This window comes from Bombus vancouverensis, chromosome 10, assembly GCF_051014615.1.
Source record: "Bombus vancouverensis nearcticus chromosome 10, iyBomVanc1_principal, whole genome shotgun sequence".
NCBI classification, from domain to species: Eukaryota; Metazoa; Arthropoda; class Insecta; order Hymenoptera; family Apidae; genus Bombus; species Bombus vancouverensis.
This window is the reverse complement of record NC_134920.1, coordinates 10,647,813-10,667,187: the sequence shown is the minus strand read 5'-3', so window position 1 is coordinate 10,667,187 and position 19,375 is coordinate 10,647,813. Positions and strand designations below refer to the sequence as shown.

The 19,375-nt window shown below is 38.2% G+C and overlaps 2 protein-coding genes across 7 annotated transcripts in view; one reads left to right on the top strand and one right to left on the bottom strand.

Moving 5' to 3' along the window:
• The window catches only part of LOC117158270 (alpha-N-acetylgalactosaminidase), a 34,274-nt gene that overhangs the window by 6,056 nt on the left and 8,843 nt on the right, over positions 1-19,375 (top strand). The window contains exon 1 of one of the 2 annotated variants that reach the window (XM_076622477.1): positions 13,451-13,512. The exons of the other annotated variant lie outside the window; for it this stretch is intronic. Within the exon in view, the coding sequence (XP_076478592.1) occupies positions 13,466-13,512 (47 nt within the window). The 5' untranslated portion in view covers positions 13,451-13,465. Of the gene's footprint in view, positions 1-13,450; positions 13,513-19,375 lie in introns of those variants that run through there. 2 annotated transcript variants of the gene reach the window in all.
• The window catches only part of fid (class I SAM-dependent methyltransferase fire dancer), a 46,710-nt gene that overhangs the window by 23,983 nt on the left and 3,352 nt on the right, over positions 1-19,375 (bottom strand). The gene's annotated exons all lie outside the window — the stretch shown is intronic.

Sequence of the window (19,375 nt, the reverse complement as noted above, 5' to 3'; positions counted from 1 at the left end):
TTCTAAAATCGAACAGAGATAAATTCTTATCCAAGCAAGTAAAAAATCTAATCCGATTTTTATCCAACTCAACGGTGTCCTTATTGAACACGTATGATATCATTTCATCAACTAAAAACTCTTCTCTTTAATCCCCGCGCTTCTTTATTACACTTTATGGATTCCCTTCTCATTTTGCTCCGTTTCATCTTCGAAGTCCCCTTTTATTTCAATCTTCGCGTTTCTTTCACTAGTATTCTACTAAATCATAAGTTTGCCACGGCTCCTCTACGATCTTTTATCTTCTATTACAATTGCCTCCTTCTTTTCACAGCATCTTCTCCCTCTAGAATCCACTTATTTTTACTACGGTTGCTTCTACTTAATCTTTTCATATTTCCTTCTTTTTATAACTCATCCTCACCCTACAATCTTTTGTCTTTTATCATTCTTTTTATACTTGTCTCTCACCGTAGCTATTGTTTCTTCTTATCATCTCAGCGTCTATTTAATCCTTCCAGTTTCTCGTTTCTACGACTCTTCCTTGGAATCTGTTTCCCCTTGCTACTATTTGCTCCTATCCGCTACCATATATGGAAATATATTTTACAACTTCACGCGCCAGAATCGTCCGTCTTTGATTTCACGGTCGCCTGTCTTCCTGTTTCGACGTCAACGACAAACCGATCGAAAGGAGGCTGCCTCGTCCAACGAATCGTTCCTTTGCTCCTTTACTCTGCACGAAATAACGGGCAGATCGGATCTCTGACGTACGGAAACGTTATCGGTGGTTGGCGAAACCGCCGGTTACACTGTCGGCGTGTAATCAGAGAGGCAGATCCCCGGAATCGATGCAGCGGCGCACCACGAGTGCACGGATCACAAAAATCCGCCGTGAAAGGTAAACGGTACACACTTTGCTTCTCCTCGAGTTCTCCTCGACTTGCCCGTTTCCAAGAACAGGGAACGGCAGGATCAATCCGTGGAACCGTGAACAGCGTCACTGCTCTCCATTCGTGACGCTGCACCGCCGCCCCCGCTTGTTCTCTGTACAGACAGCCACCGATAGAGGCGGCGGTGGTAGCAGGTGGTAGCAAGCCTTCAAAGGGAACGGAGGAGGCCTCGTTTCTCTGCTTTTCTGTCGCTCCCTCGCTTCGACCGCGCTATTCACTCTCTCTCTCTCTCTCTCTCCCTCTATCTATCTGCTCTCTCCGTCTCTCTCACTGCCGCCTATACTCGATCTCTTTCCAACCCACGGCCAGCTTCTGCTTTACGCGTCTCTGCCCCTCTTTATCGGAGACATCGTGGTCCTGTGCAGACACATGCTGAAAAATGGAGCTTCGCATGGAACAGAGCTGAACGATTCTCTGTTGTACCAACAATGAATCTCTCGTTGCACCAACAATATGTTATATCAAGATCTTCCTTTTTTTCAGTTTTCCTGATTTTCCGTACGTTACTCTTTATACAGACCGTTCTCACTTTGCAGGACGTAGTAGTAATCGAAACTGTGTTTCTCTAGATATAAAATCCTTCTTCCTTCGTCTTGACATCTATGCGATTTTTCTTCTTACTCTGAAACATACAGCAGTAATCGAACTGTCTTTTTCAAGCCGTCCGTAGAAATAGAATCTTTCGTTCTTCGTCTTGACACGTCTACGCGATTTTCTTTCTTATTTTCAAGCATATAATGCAGTGGTCGAACTGTCTGTTTCCAGCACCGAAATTCTGTCAATTGTTACAAAATTTCTTTCTTCTTCGTCTTGTCGATTTCTTGTTAGCCTTTGCGAGAAACGTATACCAGTAAGGAAATTCTCTTTTTCGAAATCTTCTTCCAGCTTCTGCGATTACTTGTTACTCTCTACAGTTCTTCTGATTCTGGTACACGAACTTCCTTTCTGGTGCTCCTAGTTCTTTGTTATCCTCTATGGGCAGCTTTTCCTAGCTCACACTCTGCTCTATCAAGTAAAATATTACTCTGCTATTCTCTGTATGTCACCTTCCTTCTCATTCCAGTTTATTCCAGCAAATACAGTACCTTGGGGTTCAACCGTCCCCGGTTTCAGCCACTGCTTGTAATCTTATATTTCCGTGACCTATCCAATCAACAGAATTTTCCTCTCCCACCCTGCGCGGTTGTTCCACCATTACGCGTTATGAATCTCTCTTACTTCTGTCCATTTCATCAACTAAACTCCCTGTCTCGCCTTACGCGTGTCCGCTTCTCTATTACACTTTTTATTCGTTCTCGTTTTTGTCCATTTCATCTTGCGACGCCCTTTTTGTTTCAATCTCCGGGGCTTGTTCTGCCAGTACTCTACTAAATTATGGCTTTATTACAAAACATAACCGGTTACCATAGGATCTTTACCTTAACATTTCCTTTTATCCTAGTCGCTCCCATTTCACTCTCTTTTTCTTATCGATTTCGCGTCTTTCGCCGTAAAATCTTCTATTATTTTTTATCAGCTAGCTTTATTAACTAGCTTCCACTCGGTCGTTTCCTTTTCTTAATCTTATTTCTCGATTATTTCCCCTCTACTCTTTGTTTAACTCGCCTGTGATCGTGTGCCTTTCTCCGTTCTTCATTCATGATATTCTTCCTCTTCTCCTCTCTTCCTCACCGCTCTGTGTCACTAACGCACGTATACTGATACATCCTATCACACACACATACGCGCATATACTGACGCCACCAATACGCGGCTGCGCGTTGAATTTATTCGATATCCTCTTTCACATAACCGGGTTAATTTTGGTGCGCTAGTTTAACTAATTTAACGACGCACGTTGGACCAACGTCGCACGCTGTATTGGCCACTCTCGGCCGAAACACGCACGCAATTTCCATGCACGATCCTTCAATCCGCTTCGAGCTTCGATCCTCACTACGATAGCCCGAGCGTTTGAAAGAAAAACCGCTTTTACTCCATTTACGCTTTCACCGTCACGATACGACGAAATGATTTCTGGACGGACGTTGTTCGTGAAATAAATTACAACTCGCCGATGAGACCACGTAATTCCACGTAAATTCCACGTGAATTTCACGTAAATGTAACCTACTTAAATAATTCCATAACGGGATTTATATATTAAACGTGACGTAAGTAATCTTCGAATGAAATTCACGAGCAATCTTAGCGGAGATATGTATTGAGTTGGCAACTAAGTGATTGCGGCCTTTGTCACTGGATGATAATGACAAAATCCGCAATCACTTAATTGCCAAGCCAATAATTGTAAGGTTTCTATACGTCGATCAGCTATGGAGAAGCAACGCGTTGAAAAGTTTCCTTGTGACAAAAGGCGTGCGTAATGGCTCGTCGGCAACGACGACGCGTATTACGTCCGGAGGCAGTGAATAGAAATACCTAGGGTAAGCTAGAATTCGCAGCTGTTGCAAGTGATAGTGAAAGTGTCGAGGAGAAAGGAGAAGATAGGAGCAAGATAGCGCGGAAAACGTTTCAGGCACGCGCTCCACGTTGAAACACGATTTCAAGATCGACGGTGTAATTCTCCGATTATTTTCTTTATAGAGAACGAATCTGTTTGTACGTCGGAACACGGTTAAATAAGATGAATTTCCTATGATAAATAAAATTATTCGAATATTTATTTCACTTGAAGTAATTGGATTTCGCACAAAAATTGCAATTATCGATATTCTTAAAAGCTGTCGAAACAAAGAAGTTTTATTATAGTTATATTATATAATATAAATAATTAATATTAATAAATAATAATTGATAAATAAAATAATTAAATATCTATATATTAATATAAATGTATTATATTTATATTATATTATAATAATGTAATATATAAATTCCTGAGACACACTGCTGAACATCGTGGCTGTCCCGCACCTCCTTTTTCTCACATTTATGACGTTGTTCTTAGCAACTTGAACCTTCAGCCACTGAGCAGTAGAAGGATGTTTGATATCTTGCTCGATTGTAAGATATTCAAGGGCGTAATACCTTGACCTGACGTGATTCAGCTGTTTCCTCTAAACGCTGCTTGTAGAAGTCCAAGGAATTACAATTTGCTTCATTCTGAACAACACCGTATAACATATGGCTATTTTAATTGCGTAAATCGCACAGCTATTCCTTCTAACGCTGAACCATCGGTTCGTTAAAACACTCTGTAACACGCTTACTGAATTTTTGCGTTTGGTTTGTCTTGAAACTTATACTTTTGTCCTCTGCATCGAAGATAGCAAAGTGGTTTTTCCTGCCGCGGTTAAATAAACCAATCAAATTAAGCGAAGAATAGAAGTAGGACATTCGAAATTTCCTCAGAGAAATTTAAACTTCAGAACGAGAGAGAATCGATTACGATTCTTAACAATTATTACGACGAAGAAGTAACTATAGCATAATCTATAATTCACATCGCGGAAACAGAGTCTCTCGGGTTTCTCGACGATTCAACGTCCACGAAGAGATAAAGTTGAAAGATTCTGCGAATGTTAACGATCGTGAGAAATTGTAGAAATTGTAGAAAAATATAGGGCGGTAAAATGATCGATGAAATCTCGCGGAGATCCGTTTCGAGATGGTATGTCTCTTCCGAACGATTTCACCGACGAGTTTCAAGTTTGTCACCTATTTACGCGACGGAGTTGTATCGAGGTCCTTTTTACCCGTTTTTCTATAGACGTCCTTCGTCGATCGAGTCCCAGTTCCAACGCAATAGACGCCTCCGACTTGCAACTTTAACCTAATTACAATTTACACAACGTCGAGACGGATTTTCTTCTCCTTCCTACGGTTTTCCATTTATCGTTTTACTCCGATCACTTTTTCAGTCGTTCGGCAATTTTTCAATCGATGCTCCAACGATTTAACTCGAATTTTTCTTATCAATGATATTTATACGATAATTCAAAATCTTTCGTGCAATTAGAACGAATACGGTTCAGATAATTAACTGTTTCTTGACTAAACATTCGTAGCTAACGTTAAAGTGGTTTCCAACGATCGTATGGAATATTATTAGTTCGTTCGAGTTTGCTTGCTTGTTCTGTGCTTCTCTGTGCATATTATATGCATAGCAATCCATGTAGAATATAATAAGATACGTCTTATTACTAGCGTTGCCAATATCTTATTCGTGATAATTTATTCGCTATTTCTGGATTTTGTAAATCGTAATATCTGTATTCAGAATACTTTGCGCCATATTTGCATGCGCAAGAATAAGGATTAGCCTAATATTGACTCACGGTATTTAATTTTCAATTTTGTGACTAGAGGTATTATTTACCGACTGGAAAAAAGCTATTGGATCAACGTGATTTGGCAATTAAATAATTTAACCGGTAATGTGTTTCTATGTATTGTGTAAATTTATTCTTTCAGAGATCGATTCTGTCAACTTTTTTCTGTTCCTTCCTTTCGTTAATTGGACAGACGAGACGTTGATGTTTGGCTAACAGTCTGCTGCAGTCGGAAGAATATTTTTAGCTATACAAGACGTTTCAAAGTACATAGCACATTCTTTGTGATCAAATTAATGAACATTTCAAGATCGTTCGAAGTTCGCAAAACACTCAAAACGCGAGAACCTTCCGGTGTTTTCTATTAGCAAAAAGATCATGCAGCAGATTCCGAAATTATATCTACGACAGAAACGTTCCAAAAAATTCACAGGAAGAGATCTTCCAACGAATCTCTGTTCAAGCTTCTTAATGCGAATTTGTATAAATATTCGCGAATTTGTATAAATATTTACAAATTGTCCGTTTAACGATACTAAATTATTGCTGAAATAATTTACGATTCGAGATTATTTTTCTGAAAAAACAAACTAATTTTCTCGAAAGGTTTTCATCTCCTGAGTCACCCTGTAAACGAATCGATTCGTCGCTCCTTGTTTCATTTTTTCTTCTGCTTTTTCTGCCGCCTTTGAATCGACGCTGATTCAAGGTGACCAAAATTAATATTCTTCGTGTTTAGACTTTTTTCCTCGGTCGAGCGAAGCGGCAACAATTTTAACAGACGATAAATCACGGCACACTCGACGCGATTAAGCGATAGTAAAATATTCCTTCACGGCGGCTGAATTATGCGCGTTCTAAGTGAATCACAGTGTACAGGCGTTAAAGCGCTATGGAATCGTTAAGTTTACTTTATTAGCAGCGTTAAAGCGTCGTAACGCCACTACCCTCGAAGACGCTACCATTTTACGGCGCCAAAATAGTTGACAACTAGAATGCTTCGAGAAATAAGTTTCACTTTATGTCGTCTTTAACCGAGTCTTATTAACAAAGGGATACAAATCACAAACGTTATCGTAACTAGCTATTGTTTCAAATTGAAAAAAGAAAAAGAAAAAAAGATTATCTAATTCTAATGTATTTCTATCTAAACTGTGTATTTTCGAATCGGTTCCTATCTATGTATAGTTTAGTTCAAATATCACCACTAAATCATTTCGTCATAATTTATGTAAATTAATTCCTCGTCGTAGACAAGTATTTTCTTCAAATTTATTACTTGTGTAAGTATACCTGTTCTTTTTTTTTTTTTTTTTTTTTGAATTTTCATAAATCATCATCAATTTACCTTTCATCGATCTTTACGATCTGCATCGATCTACAACGTTGCATTCTTGTAGGAAAAACGAAAAATATCGAGGAATCTGTAATATCTCTATAGGTTTGACGTTTGTCATCTCATCGCGTTCCATTTCTGGGCCATCTTGTTATTTCAACGGGATCTGTGGTTTCTACACTCACAGATTGCCCCACTACGATACCATTGTTCATGATGAGGATCTTATTGCTCGTACGGGTTACCAATTGCCCATTGCCTGCCTTACATCTTTCTACTGTCTTATAGAATGACGTAATTTTACGTCAACCAGATATAGGTCATGAGAAGACGTAATTGTACGTGAGCGCCTGTGAATATAATATAAAACAAACCGATGGAACTAGATCAGAAATTGAATCAACGATATAGAATGAAAGAACCGAATTGAAAATCGAAATGGTCGCATAAAATGGAGATTAAACGTTAGGTTAATAAAATAAAACAATAGATCAGACAATATGAAACAACATACGTTACGTTATGTATTGGATTTATAAAACGAAATAAAAAAAAAAAAACTGGATGAAAATTTAAGTTAATGGAACAAAGTGAAAGAGTTAGATTGAATAAAAAAAAAAAAAAGAGAGGAGATTTATACGCGGCAAGCGAAAGCGTACGTGAAAATAAATCGTAACGAAATATGGACGATTTCGTTCGTCCAACTATAAACGTAATCGTAAATGATCGTTACAAAGTTATGCAATGAAGGAACCTTTGAGAGCAGCAGACCTGTCCTCACCGATCGGCCGCTTGTTCACGCAACAGTCGCAAGAATCGACGCCACTTTCACCCACGATCTTGCGATTTCTTTCAGTTTCACGAGACGCGGTTAATTACAACGCCACAGTAAAATGAAACGATATCCTTCAATTTAATCGCTATACCTTTCTTTAAATATCAATCAACAACTCTGATCAATTTCTTCCAGCTCGAATACTTTCTATAGCAGATACAGTACTAAACTGTTAAACTATGTTAAGCTGTACGCTGTATGTAGCTCTGCAAAGTCTTTCTTTTGTCTCGATCTCGCTTCTTTTTATTAGAACACCTAAGGTATTAAGTATCACCATGAAGTTACAGGAAATTCTCTTCTCTCTTAAAACAGAAATTTTATTACGATTTCGATCCAATTATCTTTTTCTATTGACACGCATGATCTCGCGTCTCAACGTAGATGTTAGACGTCTTCTTAAAATATTACAAAGCTTTCTTGTTTACTGATCACAGATAAGTCGAAATATATATATATTACAGAGATTAATAAATCGTAACAGGATTAACAAGATCAAGAGGAATCTTCAAGGACATCCTTGGCTCGTCGTTAGCCTATCTTTTCGTCGAAAATCTTAATTAGAAATTGCAAGTTTTCTCTTTCTCTCTCTCTCTTTCTCTCTCTCTCTCTCTCTCTCTCTCTGGCTCGATATTCTCATTCTCTTCAAACTGGGCGTATACTTCTACGAACTGTTATACGCATGTACATATCATATCGCATAATCCGAGTAACCATTGAACTAGGTCAGCCGGTATATGGCGAACAAATTGAGTTTGCATGGTGCAAAATCGAAGGACCTCCGTTCCATTAAGGATTCGTCCACACTGGATACACAGCATAGTACGTTAACGCTGAGTTAAACATTGGCCAAGATTTTGTCTGTCTCTATCCCCGTCTGTTCTTGAAATAAATTTTGTGAAAGCGTCCTTCGAAATTATGTACGTCGAATGAAAAGATATATCGGAGCTTCTTTGCACGATCGATTTAATAATAGCAATATTTCATTGTTATTAGCAGATTCTCTATTAAGACGCTATCAAATTTACTGACAGGGATAGTGATTTTTACGAGTTACCTGGTCGAGAAGGTTTGAAATGAAATTATAAAATTTAAGAGAAACGTAGTTGTGTAATTTATCAGCTTGTTAATATTCTGATATTGGTTTGTAAATTAACGTGCAAGAGGGTGAAGATATACCGTGAACCGCACCAGAAGAGAGAAATACTTGGAATTTCCTAGAAATATCTCCCTCTATAATTGGCCAGATAAGGTCACGTCCCGTGGCCATTTACTAACAAGACAGCACTGTACATATTTCAAAATAATAAAAAGAAATACATACAATCATTAGACTGTAGATATTTTGTAAAATTTACATAAATGCATTTATATAGATATTATAAGCACCAATTTATTTTCAATGTCTCACGTATTTTTGCATATTCCGTGCTTTGTTTGGTATCCTTATTACCTTTTATTTCCGATAAATGTCCACAGACTAATTGTTATTCTACTGGTCGGAGGCGCAACTCTAATAATTTCTATAGTCACAATCACGCGAATTTACATATTTACATCTTTAAATTACCTAAGAATGCGTAACAATCCGTTGTCTAATTATATGTAATCAAGGCCGCGCAACTTATAGTTATTTTAATTGCTCTAATCGTGTGCTAAATCGTACCAACTCCTCCCACGCGACGGTAAATCTACCTGGACGAACCTTAGTCCACTTAGAAGCCTTAAAACACTCGCTGGAAGTATACCTTAACTTATTCTTATGCCTGTATCCGTATCTTTAAACCCATATGTAACATATGTGCATATGTTAACAGTAACTTTCTCCTGCTTTGTCGTCTCATACAGCAAAGGCATTTATTCTGCTTTTCGTTTAAATAAACAAACATGCACCGCAGGCAAGGCAAATGCGAGGTGTGGGAAAGGAGAGAACGAGAATGACGAGGGCGGTGGAGCGTCTCGAACGAACTACAAGCGAAGAATGGACTGGACTTTCGCTTGTAAGCACGGTCACCCAGTGTATCGGCAGATGGAATAATTGCATCGAAACGCGAGAAACGTGGAATCAGATTCCAGTTCTAGAAACCTGAACGAGCAGCTGAACAAACGGTAAACAGCAAGTGAACCCTTTCAGGAATGTTAGCATCTCGGAACGCGTGCACGCGTTATGCTTGTAAAAAATTGAAACGATGATAAGAGGCTGCTCAAAGAGGGAATTCCCGTGTAACAACAGCGAGAGATTTTCCTAGACCTTCTTTTTTGCATCAGCCACTGGTTACATGGGAGTAGAACTTTTTCGGGACGTAAACATCTTCGTGAAATTTCTTAAATTTTGCATTCCGATGCCTCTGATGTGGCAGATGCTGTGCAGCACGCCAACGATGATTACATCGTCAAAGATGATCACAGAAGTTGTATAACATACGATAAACGAAATAAACGAGTGAAATAAAAAAATTTGATTTGTATTCGGCACTATCTACGTCCCAAGAAAGTCCAATGACCCCGCGTAACTAGTAGTCAGCCTGAAAAAGAAATCATAGAAATCACTTACTTTTATTATCGTTACGAGAATGCCAGGATTCTGGAAGAAGATTCTGCAGATAGGCAAGGAACTAATTGTAAGCCGAAGGTAGATGTATGATAGTATACGACAGATTAGGTGAAAAAATAACGTATATAGATGAACAGAAATAAGGATATATATTTAACTTGTAGCACCAGGTGTAAGAGAGGATATATATGTATGGGGTAAGAGTGTGGATAGATGTTTGCACCCGCTAAGATCCACATGGAAATGAATGGCAGTTACGTACACGTATACGTAAGCCAATTCCTTTTTCCAGGCTGTCAGGTCGAAAAAATAAATAAATAAATTTTCTTCTTTTCGAGGCACGAACGCAGAATTGAAAATTCTGAGAGGACGACAAATTATTAGTACGTATGTTGAACCCGTGAACGTGGTGTAAAGCGGTGGCCCAGCGGGAAGTGATAGCCTGATCCTCCTCCCTTTTTCCTTTTTTTTTTTCGTTCCGTTTCCTCGATCTTGGTTTCGTTTGAGGTGAGGCTACAAGAAATCATCGTGTAGGATAGTTATTAGCCGAGGAATAACGAATGGCAATTGAATTTCGAAGGGATCCAGACGAGGCGCTCGACTCGACCCACATTCCATCGCAGGTGCAAGGACACCACCAAGTGGGTCACAAAAGATCGGACGCTGATGTTTTCGTCCTCCTTTGTAGGATTTTTATGGTTGACAACGGTGTATTTACGGCTGACTTCGAAGGCTGGCGACGAAGATGAGATTTGCTAAAGATGACGGTATACTTCGTGGATCGTTTCTAATTTGCAATATGCTAGATACAGTATCTAATCTTTTTACGCTGGAGAAAATAATTTCGTAAGAAGCTTGATTATTTCTTTCTGTTTATATAAACTATAGCCTCTGAAGCTTCGATACGTGAATGTTAATCTAAGTGCTGGATATCGCGGATTAGGAGATTACAAATGTTTATGCAATTTTATATTTTCATAAACGTAGCTAAAGAGATCGAACATAGATACAAGTTTTTGTCACTTATTGTGTGTAGATATTGTAACGAGTGATTTATCTCGGATATTTCATGTATTTCTGCAGATTCTGTGCATTATTGCTCCTTCGTATTTCGTCTAATGACTAGTAACAGAATTAATTAGAGAGAGACAGCTCTCTAGAAAATATCTTCTTATTGAAAATAGTATACGTTGGCTGGAAACATAACTTTTTACAATTCGAACGAATCGGAATTAAATTCAAATCTTCGACTTTGAATTTCTAAATTACGATATACATTGGAATTTTTAAGGCGTGTTGCAAACATTGATACAGAATCCTGCAGACGGTTGATCGTTATTTAACAGCATCAACTTAAATATGGAAAAGAGAAACACGTGCCTGTGAGTAGCCGTTTCTTTCGTCAGGTCGTAACATCTTTTTCTCTCATTTGCATTAAAAACAGACTTGTAAAATCCGTACTAAATCTCGTTTAATCTTTTGCAATAAATTTCAAAACACGATAGATAGATAAGACGAAATCTTCATTAAAGCTTCCCCTCTTTCCATTTCTTACGTAACGCGCGACTCGTCTGGAATTCTGTTAAAATTTGGCAACGTTAGAATAAACGTACGTTACATTGGCACATTTTACGAAATATACAGTGGAATGGAGAAACAAGTCTCATTTATTTCGATTAATCGACGTTTAAAATGCAAAGTTTAAAGAGTCGAAATCCTCCGATTTACACGTTCGATGTTAAATATTTCAGCAAAAATATCCAAATAAGCACACGCGAGGCAAAACATTGAAATTGAAATTTCCAAATTCGCCAACGATCCAGACTGATTGAAATTCAATGTCAAGATGAACTGTACGCGTCAGGCTGCCCCCTCAAATCTTCAAGAATGCATCGATGCACCAAAGGAGATCCACGTCCGCTATGTTTTTCAACGTCGTCTGCGTGAGTGGTGCGACAAAAACTTCACGGTGGACGTTACAACTATTAATAAACCGCGGCGAAGAAACGCGAAAACACGTTGGACGAAGGACAAAGGATGGAATTTCTCAGAAAAATGATCTTAACTGACCGTGGGGCAGAAAAAAAATACCGGTGGACATTTCGATCATGACATTTTCCACGTGTCATAACTCGTTATGCTAAAAAAAAAAAAAAGAAGGAAAAATAAAAACCGCGTAGGATGAGAGTCACTCGAATTAATTTAGTTGGCGTTTATCGATGGAACAACGAGGAACGGTTTTGAACCTTGAAAAATACCCGCTGCTATTTCTAACGTTGAAACGCAGTTGCTTTAACGTTGCACGATTGATGTAGAGCCTCCTTTTTGTTTCAGTTGGTACACTTGGCGGCAGATTATTACAATTTCTCTGGCGCTATTCGGCTCACGCGCAAGAATAGATCGCTCTCTAAAAACTGCTTTCGTTCTCGGAAAAGAATGTCCTCGGCCTATATAACGTTCAAGGATCGATGTTTTGGGATCGATTCTGCTTCTTCGGGAATATTAGGCGTACACGATGTTATATAGCGTTGGTATCGTCGCGATATTTTCTGATTTTCTTTGTCTTACGTTGCTTGTGAAAGAGAACTGTAGGAGGAGACTCGGGAACTTTAAACGTACACGTGTACAGATAAAGTAGGATCAAAGAATATTGTCGACCGATTTATCTTTTTCTTATTTATTTATTTATTTTTTTATTTAGAAAAATGAACTGTAAAAGGTAATTTAGAAAAGTGAAGCACGCGTGCCTGAGATAAATATAATGGAAAATCGTTAACGACTCTCTTTAACTTTTTCGAACTGTTGCACTTTTAAATGTTAAATATCTGGTTGCGATTTCATTTTTAAGATTAATATCTTGTCTGTATTTGGAAATATAAATGCACAAATACGGTGTGGAGTTTCTGCACTATCCAGCCAAGATTGTTTGCTGATAATCGTACGAGGGACAGATTAAGCTTAACGAAATCACGAGCAATTACTTAATTGGCAGAATAACCTTGATTGCACGGGCCTTGTTTTTGTCTTTCCTGCCGTTGCACGTACAGAAAATCACGCGATTCCATATTAAATGAAAAAAGAGAAATGAAGCATAATGACGACCTTCAAATGTTGAAAACTCCTCCAATTACGAGACAATCACGAATGTAACGCAACGCGTTCGACCTCGATCTAAAATCTAAAATATTGTACAACGATTTTAATAACGCTCGAGTGATAACTTCCAGCATTTTGGATTATATGAGCAGATTATACGATTCTTATACGCGTAATTTCCCATATTTGTAACATCGGATTTGCTTTCGTTCATAAAACATATCTATTGAAACGTTGGAACGATTGCAGTACAATTTGTATTCCTCGCAAAGGATGAACCTCGTCTTCGTACAACTCGAGAAGCTGTTACTCGAACGATCTTAATTATCGTCTTTAACGTGCGTTAACTGGCAGATTGTAGCAAACCCTGTCTTGTACGGTTCGATGGCATAAAGAAGAGTAATCGCTCGTAACATCACTTTCTCCATTGGTAAACGAGCGATGAAACTAACTAATGAGACTTCATATTCTATAGTGGTTCATACTATGTACGTATAGCGAGATGGTAAATTACAGCATAAAATAGCGAGGTGAATTGAAGATTGTACATTTTACAAGAACGACTAATGACTCACGCGATGTGACTGAAATTTTAGACGCTCGCTATCTTAAATTCCTGCCAATTCGTTCGTTCCGATTCAACGTGTAAGCTTTGACGTCGAAGCGATTTTATCAGTATCACAGATAATGTTATTTAATTTTCTGATGGTGTAATAAAATATCAAAGAATATAAACCGACCGATTTAGAGAACAATTTTGCTGTATTTTCAGTGTCGAATAGAAATAACGTGGCTTCGATCTTTCGTACAAAATAAATACCAATACTTTCATAGGAAATAAACGAATAATTTTCTATCTAGTTAAATTGCCTAATGATCGCCTATCTAATCAAATCTGGCATTACTTATACATTACTATACGTACTAAAGAGTCGAGATTTGGTAGCAAATCATAATACAAAATTAATTCACGATCCGATATGTTCGTTGCGTAACAAAATTTCTAGCAATCTATACGTCTTTCTCCGACCAGATTTTTCAGATATTCAACGTCCCAAATATGGCAGTGCCCATTGTCTTCCTTCACTTTGTTCCTCGAAGCCACTTTGAAATCGTGAAACTCTGTATAGCCGAGTCAAGCGACAAACAAGCGAAACAAGAAAATTTCACTTTGAAATTGTACAGAGGTATGTAGGTTGCCTTTGACTGAATGTTGAAATTGCTCGAAAAAAGGCTGGCTTTATGGGCCAACGAGCTACGTTTCTTCGCTCAAGATATTAATTTCAAAGCAGGAGAATTGACCTTTATAGGCGAGGCACTTTCAATGTGGCTGATCACGAACGCTCGTGTTCTACTGTTCTCCACTCTCAGACCGTAGTTACGATATAGTCCGATCGTTCTCCCTCTATCTCTCCTAGTTCACGAATAGCGACTATCTGATCGTCGAATTTATTTAGAAACGAATTTTGAAACTCATTTCCCACGATTAATAATTAAATTTAATTAGTCTGGATGCTCGGTAGAAAATTAATTGCGAGGCAGGAACGAGAGATCGTACCGTGGAATTGGAAATTTTACTCTTAAGTACTTTCCACTCAGCTTGTTTATCAATTTTATTACTCGCCGATTTGCTTTAGAAACGAATTTCCACGATTTTTTATCGAATTTCATTTGTCTGGACGCTTAATCAAAAGTTCAAAAATATGCGAGATGTAAAACTGAGTATTAAAAAATAATTCTCCGAGCTGGTAGAATAAAAAATAAAAATATCTATATTTAATCACTCGTTGATCTACGAGTTTCTGCATGAATGCTTCGCTAGCTGAGAATGAAAAATAAAATAATATAATAATAATGGAAATACGGAAAGGCAACGGGAACTACATCGATAACTTGATCGGTGGCTAATTAAATTAATTAATTGACTAAATCGATCGGTAACTTCAATTTCAACCAACGGAGACTGTAAAGTAGAAAGTGATCGAGGAACAATTCGACAAAGCAATCTAATCTATTCCCGATAATCTCAATTTTCTGTCTGGTAAATCCAATCATTAACGATGATCATCCTCCTTAATGGTCCCCTTTTCCTCCCCAAAATTACCCAGTTCCAACCGACGATGGTTAATTTTACGTTCGATTCGACATCACGGCGTACTTGTTCCAAGCTGTAGACGAAAACCACGAAACGAGATGATACGATAGAAAGTATGAAAAGACGGAAGCGGTGACACTGCTGCAACTAGATACACGGTGAGCCTCGCAATCAGATTTTCATCGTGGCCGCGAGCATATTGAATCGACAGGAAAAAAGTCTAGTATCCTTTCTAATCGGACCCACCAGGCACAATAGGAGAGCGTTTCAAGACGAGATTAAAGTCTGCAACTGGGTTCGACTCGTGATCGCGACTGAATAAACGACCGAAAAAATGAAATATTGTAGCTTTAAAAAACCTATCTCCTGTAAACGGAAGTACATCCTGGATGGAAAGGTTGCTTTCTTTCTTTTCTTTTTCGTGGTGAATGGCAATACATTTTTCTTTTTTTTTTTTTCTTTAAGTCAGACAAATCCTGCGAATCATGTATAGTTGACTAAACTTGATAAATTTGATAAACGGATCGTTTCACATTTATTATCCTTAATTTCGTGTTCTATCGTGTCTTTCTTTTCCAACACCCCCTCTGCGATATATTACGAACGTATTACGCCCTCGAATGTTACACCCACGCAATGGCCCTACGAGAATAGAAAAAGGAAAAGAAGGAGGAACGCAGTTAACATATAACACGAGGGTCATTCGAGAAATCTTTGAACACGGCAACTCTATATTTATAACTGATTCACGCACGCACGTACTGTTATTATAGCGATACGATAAAATCGATTCGGAATTGCAAACTACCCACCAGATCCGCCCCCCTTCCAATGTAAATACAGATGTGCGAGTAACAAGATGCAACGCTCGATACGATTGCTTTCATGAAGAAGTTAGTTCAAAAGTATGCGTGATGCGCACTGAGAAACAAATTTGTCTTTCTGCGTGCGATTTCTTTCGGTAAGATATTTTTCAGCCAGGGATTCTTATTTCCAGTAATATTATAATAAATCGTTATCACTTCGGTAAAAACGAATCACAATTAACAAGCGAAATACGAAAATTGTTTGATAACGTCATCTCGTTCTGGAGTTTGAATATTCGATTCATATTGCTATATTGCTAATTGCTATAATCTGACCGTATCTTGCCCTCGCACGTGGTTCTTGCTCTTACGGAAACCAGGAGATCAGATTAAAGAAACCTGACCAACCTTAACGGAACACCTTTCCCACGCGTCGTTCATTCACAAAATACGAACTCCAAGATACCAACACGAAAGACACGAATTCTATTTGTTGAAACGAAACTTGGCTTATCGTTTGCTATAACAACAACAAATTACAGACAGTGGGAAGAATCAGTGAACTGGTCATCTGGTTGTGATAATCACGGATAACGTCGTTAATCGCCTATTATTATGATAATGAGTGGATCCCAAAAGGAAATTAGTTAAAATTAGGTGAAAGCGAAATTAGAAGTGAAAACAGTTAAAAACAATCCGCCTGTTGTAATCAAACTACGGCTGCTGATATCGAGCATGACACTTGAGCAATAGATAAGAGAGAAAGGACAAGAGTTCGCAGCAAATTCGTACCTTTCTTATCTTATCTCGTAACTTTCACACGTTACACGGAGCGACGAACTTCGAAATGCGTTGTAACATTACATTGCTGAATTACATTCAGCAGTTACAACGCGTAGGAGTTGCGATTTAATATCTTTCTCAAATAAATTTCTTATATTATTTTCGCGAAAGATACAAATTGTACAGATATCGTAGTCGTTGGTAATAAATCGAACTCGACAATGGAAACTTTCCATCCTCTGTGTATTCCGTGTATTTCTATGTTATCAGCCGGTTGCTCTTATCGAGAGTTGCAAGAAATGCCAGAGCGATCGTAATAAGCGGATTCCGCTGTAACTGGAATTCTACCCTAAGTAGTTCAAGTTCGTTATATCTCGATCGTTGCTTTTTCCCCTCGCTTAACTGATCCGCCCCAATAATTCAACTACTAAACTTCCGTAGAAGTAAAATCAAAGTTTCAACGGTCGATTCTACCCCCGTGCAGCCAGCGAGAACAGGGTGGTTATGGGGACTGTTCTAAAAATAGGAAGACAGAGAGCGTTGGTGAATCGCGTGTACGACTGAGTCAGAGAAGGGGATAGCTAACGTATAAGAGAGAGAGAGAGAGAGAGAGAGAGGGAAATAGAGGGTGGTAATCCGATGACGAGGAAACAGAGACGAAGAAGGGTCAGGGCAAGGGTGAGCGAAGGGTGGGAGAATGGGTGGGTGGAAGACTCAGCCAGCCACGAACGATTGAAATACTCGGCTGCGAGGGTGTAAAGGGGCGTCAGCAGTGACGTGGTGACGATAGCGAATAGTGGGGGTAGCCCGGCGATGCGATATGGTGTATAGCGATGGCTTCGAGCCAACTTCCTGGCATGACTCATATCAATCCCTAGAGAAGATTACGTTCGTTACAGAAAACACGTTGTTCGTCCATACGTAACCATATTATTTATTTGAACTCTTTGAAGGAGCATCAAACTGACCGCAGCGATCTCTTAAATGTCAATATCTCTTAAAAATGTGACGATTAAAAAGCGTAATAACGTTAGACACAAGTGAAATTAGACGTCTTATCGTTGTTCAATACGAGACGAGAAGTAGAAGAAAAAGTTATTAAACGCGTAATTGGCAGATATGAAATATGAGAAACATAGGAGGATCGAGGCAAGGAATAATTATTTCTCTTATGTTTCGTTTTTATCTGTTCAGAGTGTATTTTATAAGCGTCGGAGAAGACAGATGATATTGGAAAATGTTTTGATATCTGCGAGAGAAATATCGTACACGTACGTGGCCTCGGTTAAACAAAAGCTCGATGCATATGTATAAGTCTCAAAAGGTTTATTCAGATGGAAATGAAACACTGTCTTTCTTCGTATTTCTTTCGCTATATCTGGAACTATGTCTGTTATTCGTTTTATAATATACATGTGTCAGTACGATGTGCGGATATTACAGACTTTCTAATCATTCGAAAATAATATCGCGAAGAGTGAGTAGTAAGGCAGCTTGACGAATTCGTCGTTGAGAGTTTGGTAGCGTTCTATAATTTTACTGTATCGATAAATAATACTAGATGATAATCTGATTTTCTGGATTAATTTTTCTATTGATATATTTTACCTATAATCCGACTAAAATATGCTACACGTTTGAATAATGTGTTTTTATCGTTAATAAACTGCTGGAGGCGATTGAAAATTGTATACGAGAGAATCAAGCTTCGAAATCACGAGATCATCACCTTCATCGTTAGTAGCGATGGTAGCGGAGGTGGTGCTGGAAAGTTCTTGCAACCATGCGCCAACGAGGATGATCCCGTAGGTGGTGAACGTGGTAGTGATATCAACATGGTAGCAGAACGTTGATTCTCAACTTGCTACTTTGTACTTTACCGAACGGATACAACTATCAATTCACTTTTATTACTCATTACGTTACTATACGAATTGGTGAAAAACTAGCAATTTACTAATTTTAAACGAAATGAAATTCCTTTTATAAGTCAGGTAATATAAACTTAATTAAAAAAATAATCTCTATTATATTCGGCTATCTCGCGTGAAATTATGCAAGCGAAACTAAAAATAAGACGAAACGATATTTGAACTACAAATAATTACTAAAACTAGAGTGAATTAAAAAGTTAATTTACACGCTTACTAATTATATTATAATTATTAAGTTAATATATGATCGATTAGAGTAAATAATTAATATTGTTAAATATTGATCGCCAAGAATTATTTATAATTTGGCTCGTAAACGACCTACTAAATTATTCGAACATCGATACAGAGAATAAGGGATTAACGAGAACACTCGAAATACTTGGAATCTCGGATTTAATCTAATTCGCGAAGAAGCATCGGATTATTCCATTAGCATTATAAGTACCTCTTATTTCTCTGCGCTACGTTTCAGTTGAAAGCTGATGTTTAAATGCCTAGCCCTATTGAAAGCTACCTGTTACGTATATCGTTCGGATAAACGATAAACGCAAAGAAAAAAAGTAAGAGAAGAGACAATCGAAGAGAACGAGATTTCCTACCGAAGGATAATTCTTTTCAGTCGTGATACGATATTGAACACAGACTAACAGAAGCCCTTCTTAACCTAGTATGCAAATAGAATCTGCAAATGTAATCTATAATCTCGGTCGTACTGTCCGCCCGTCTGATT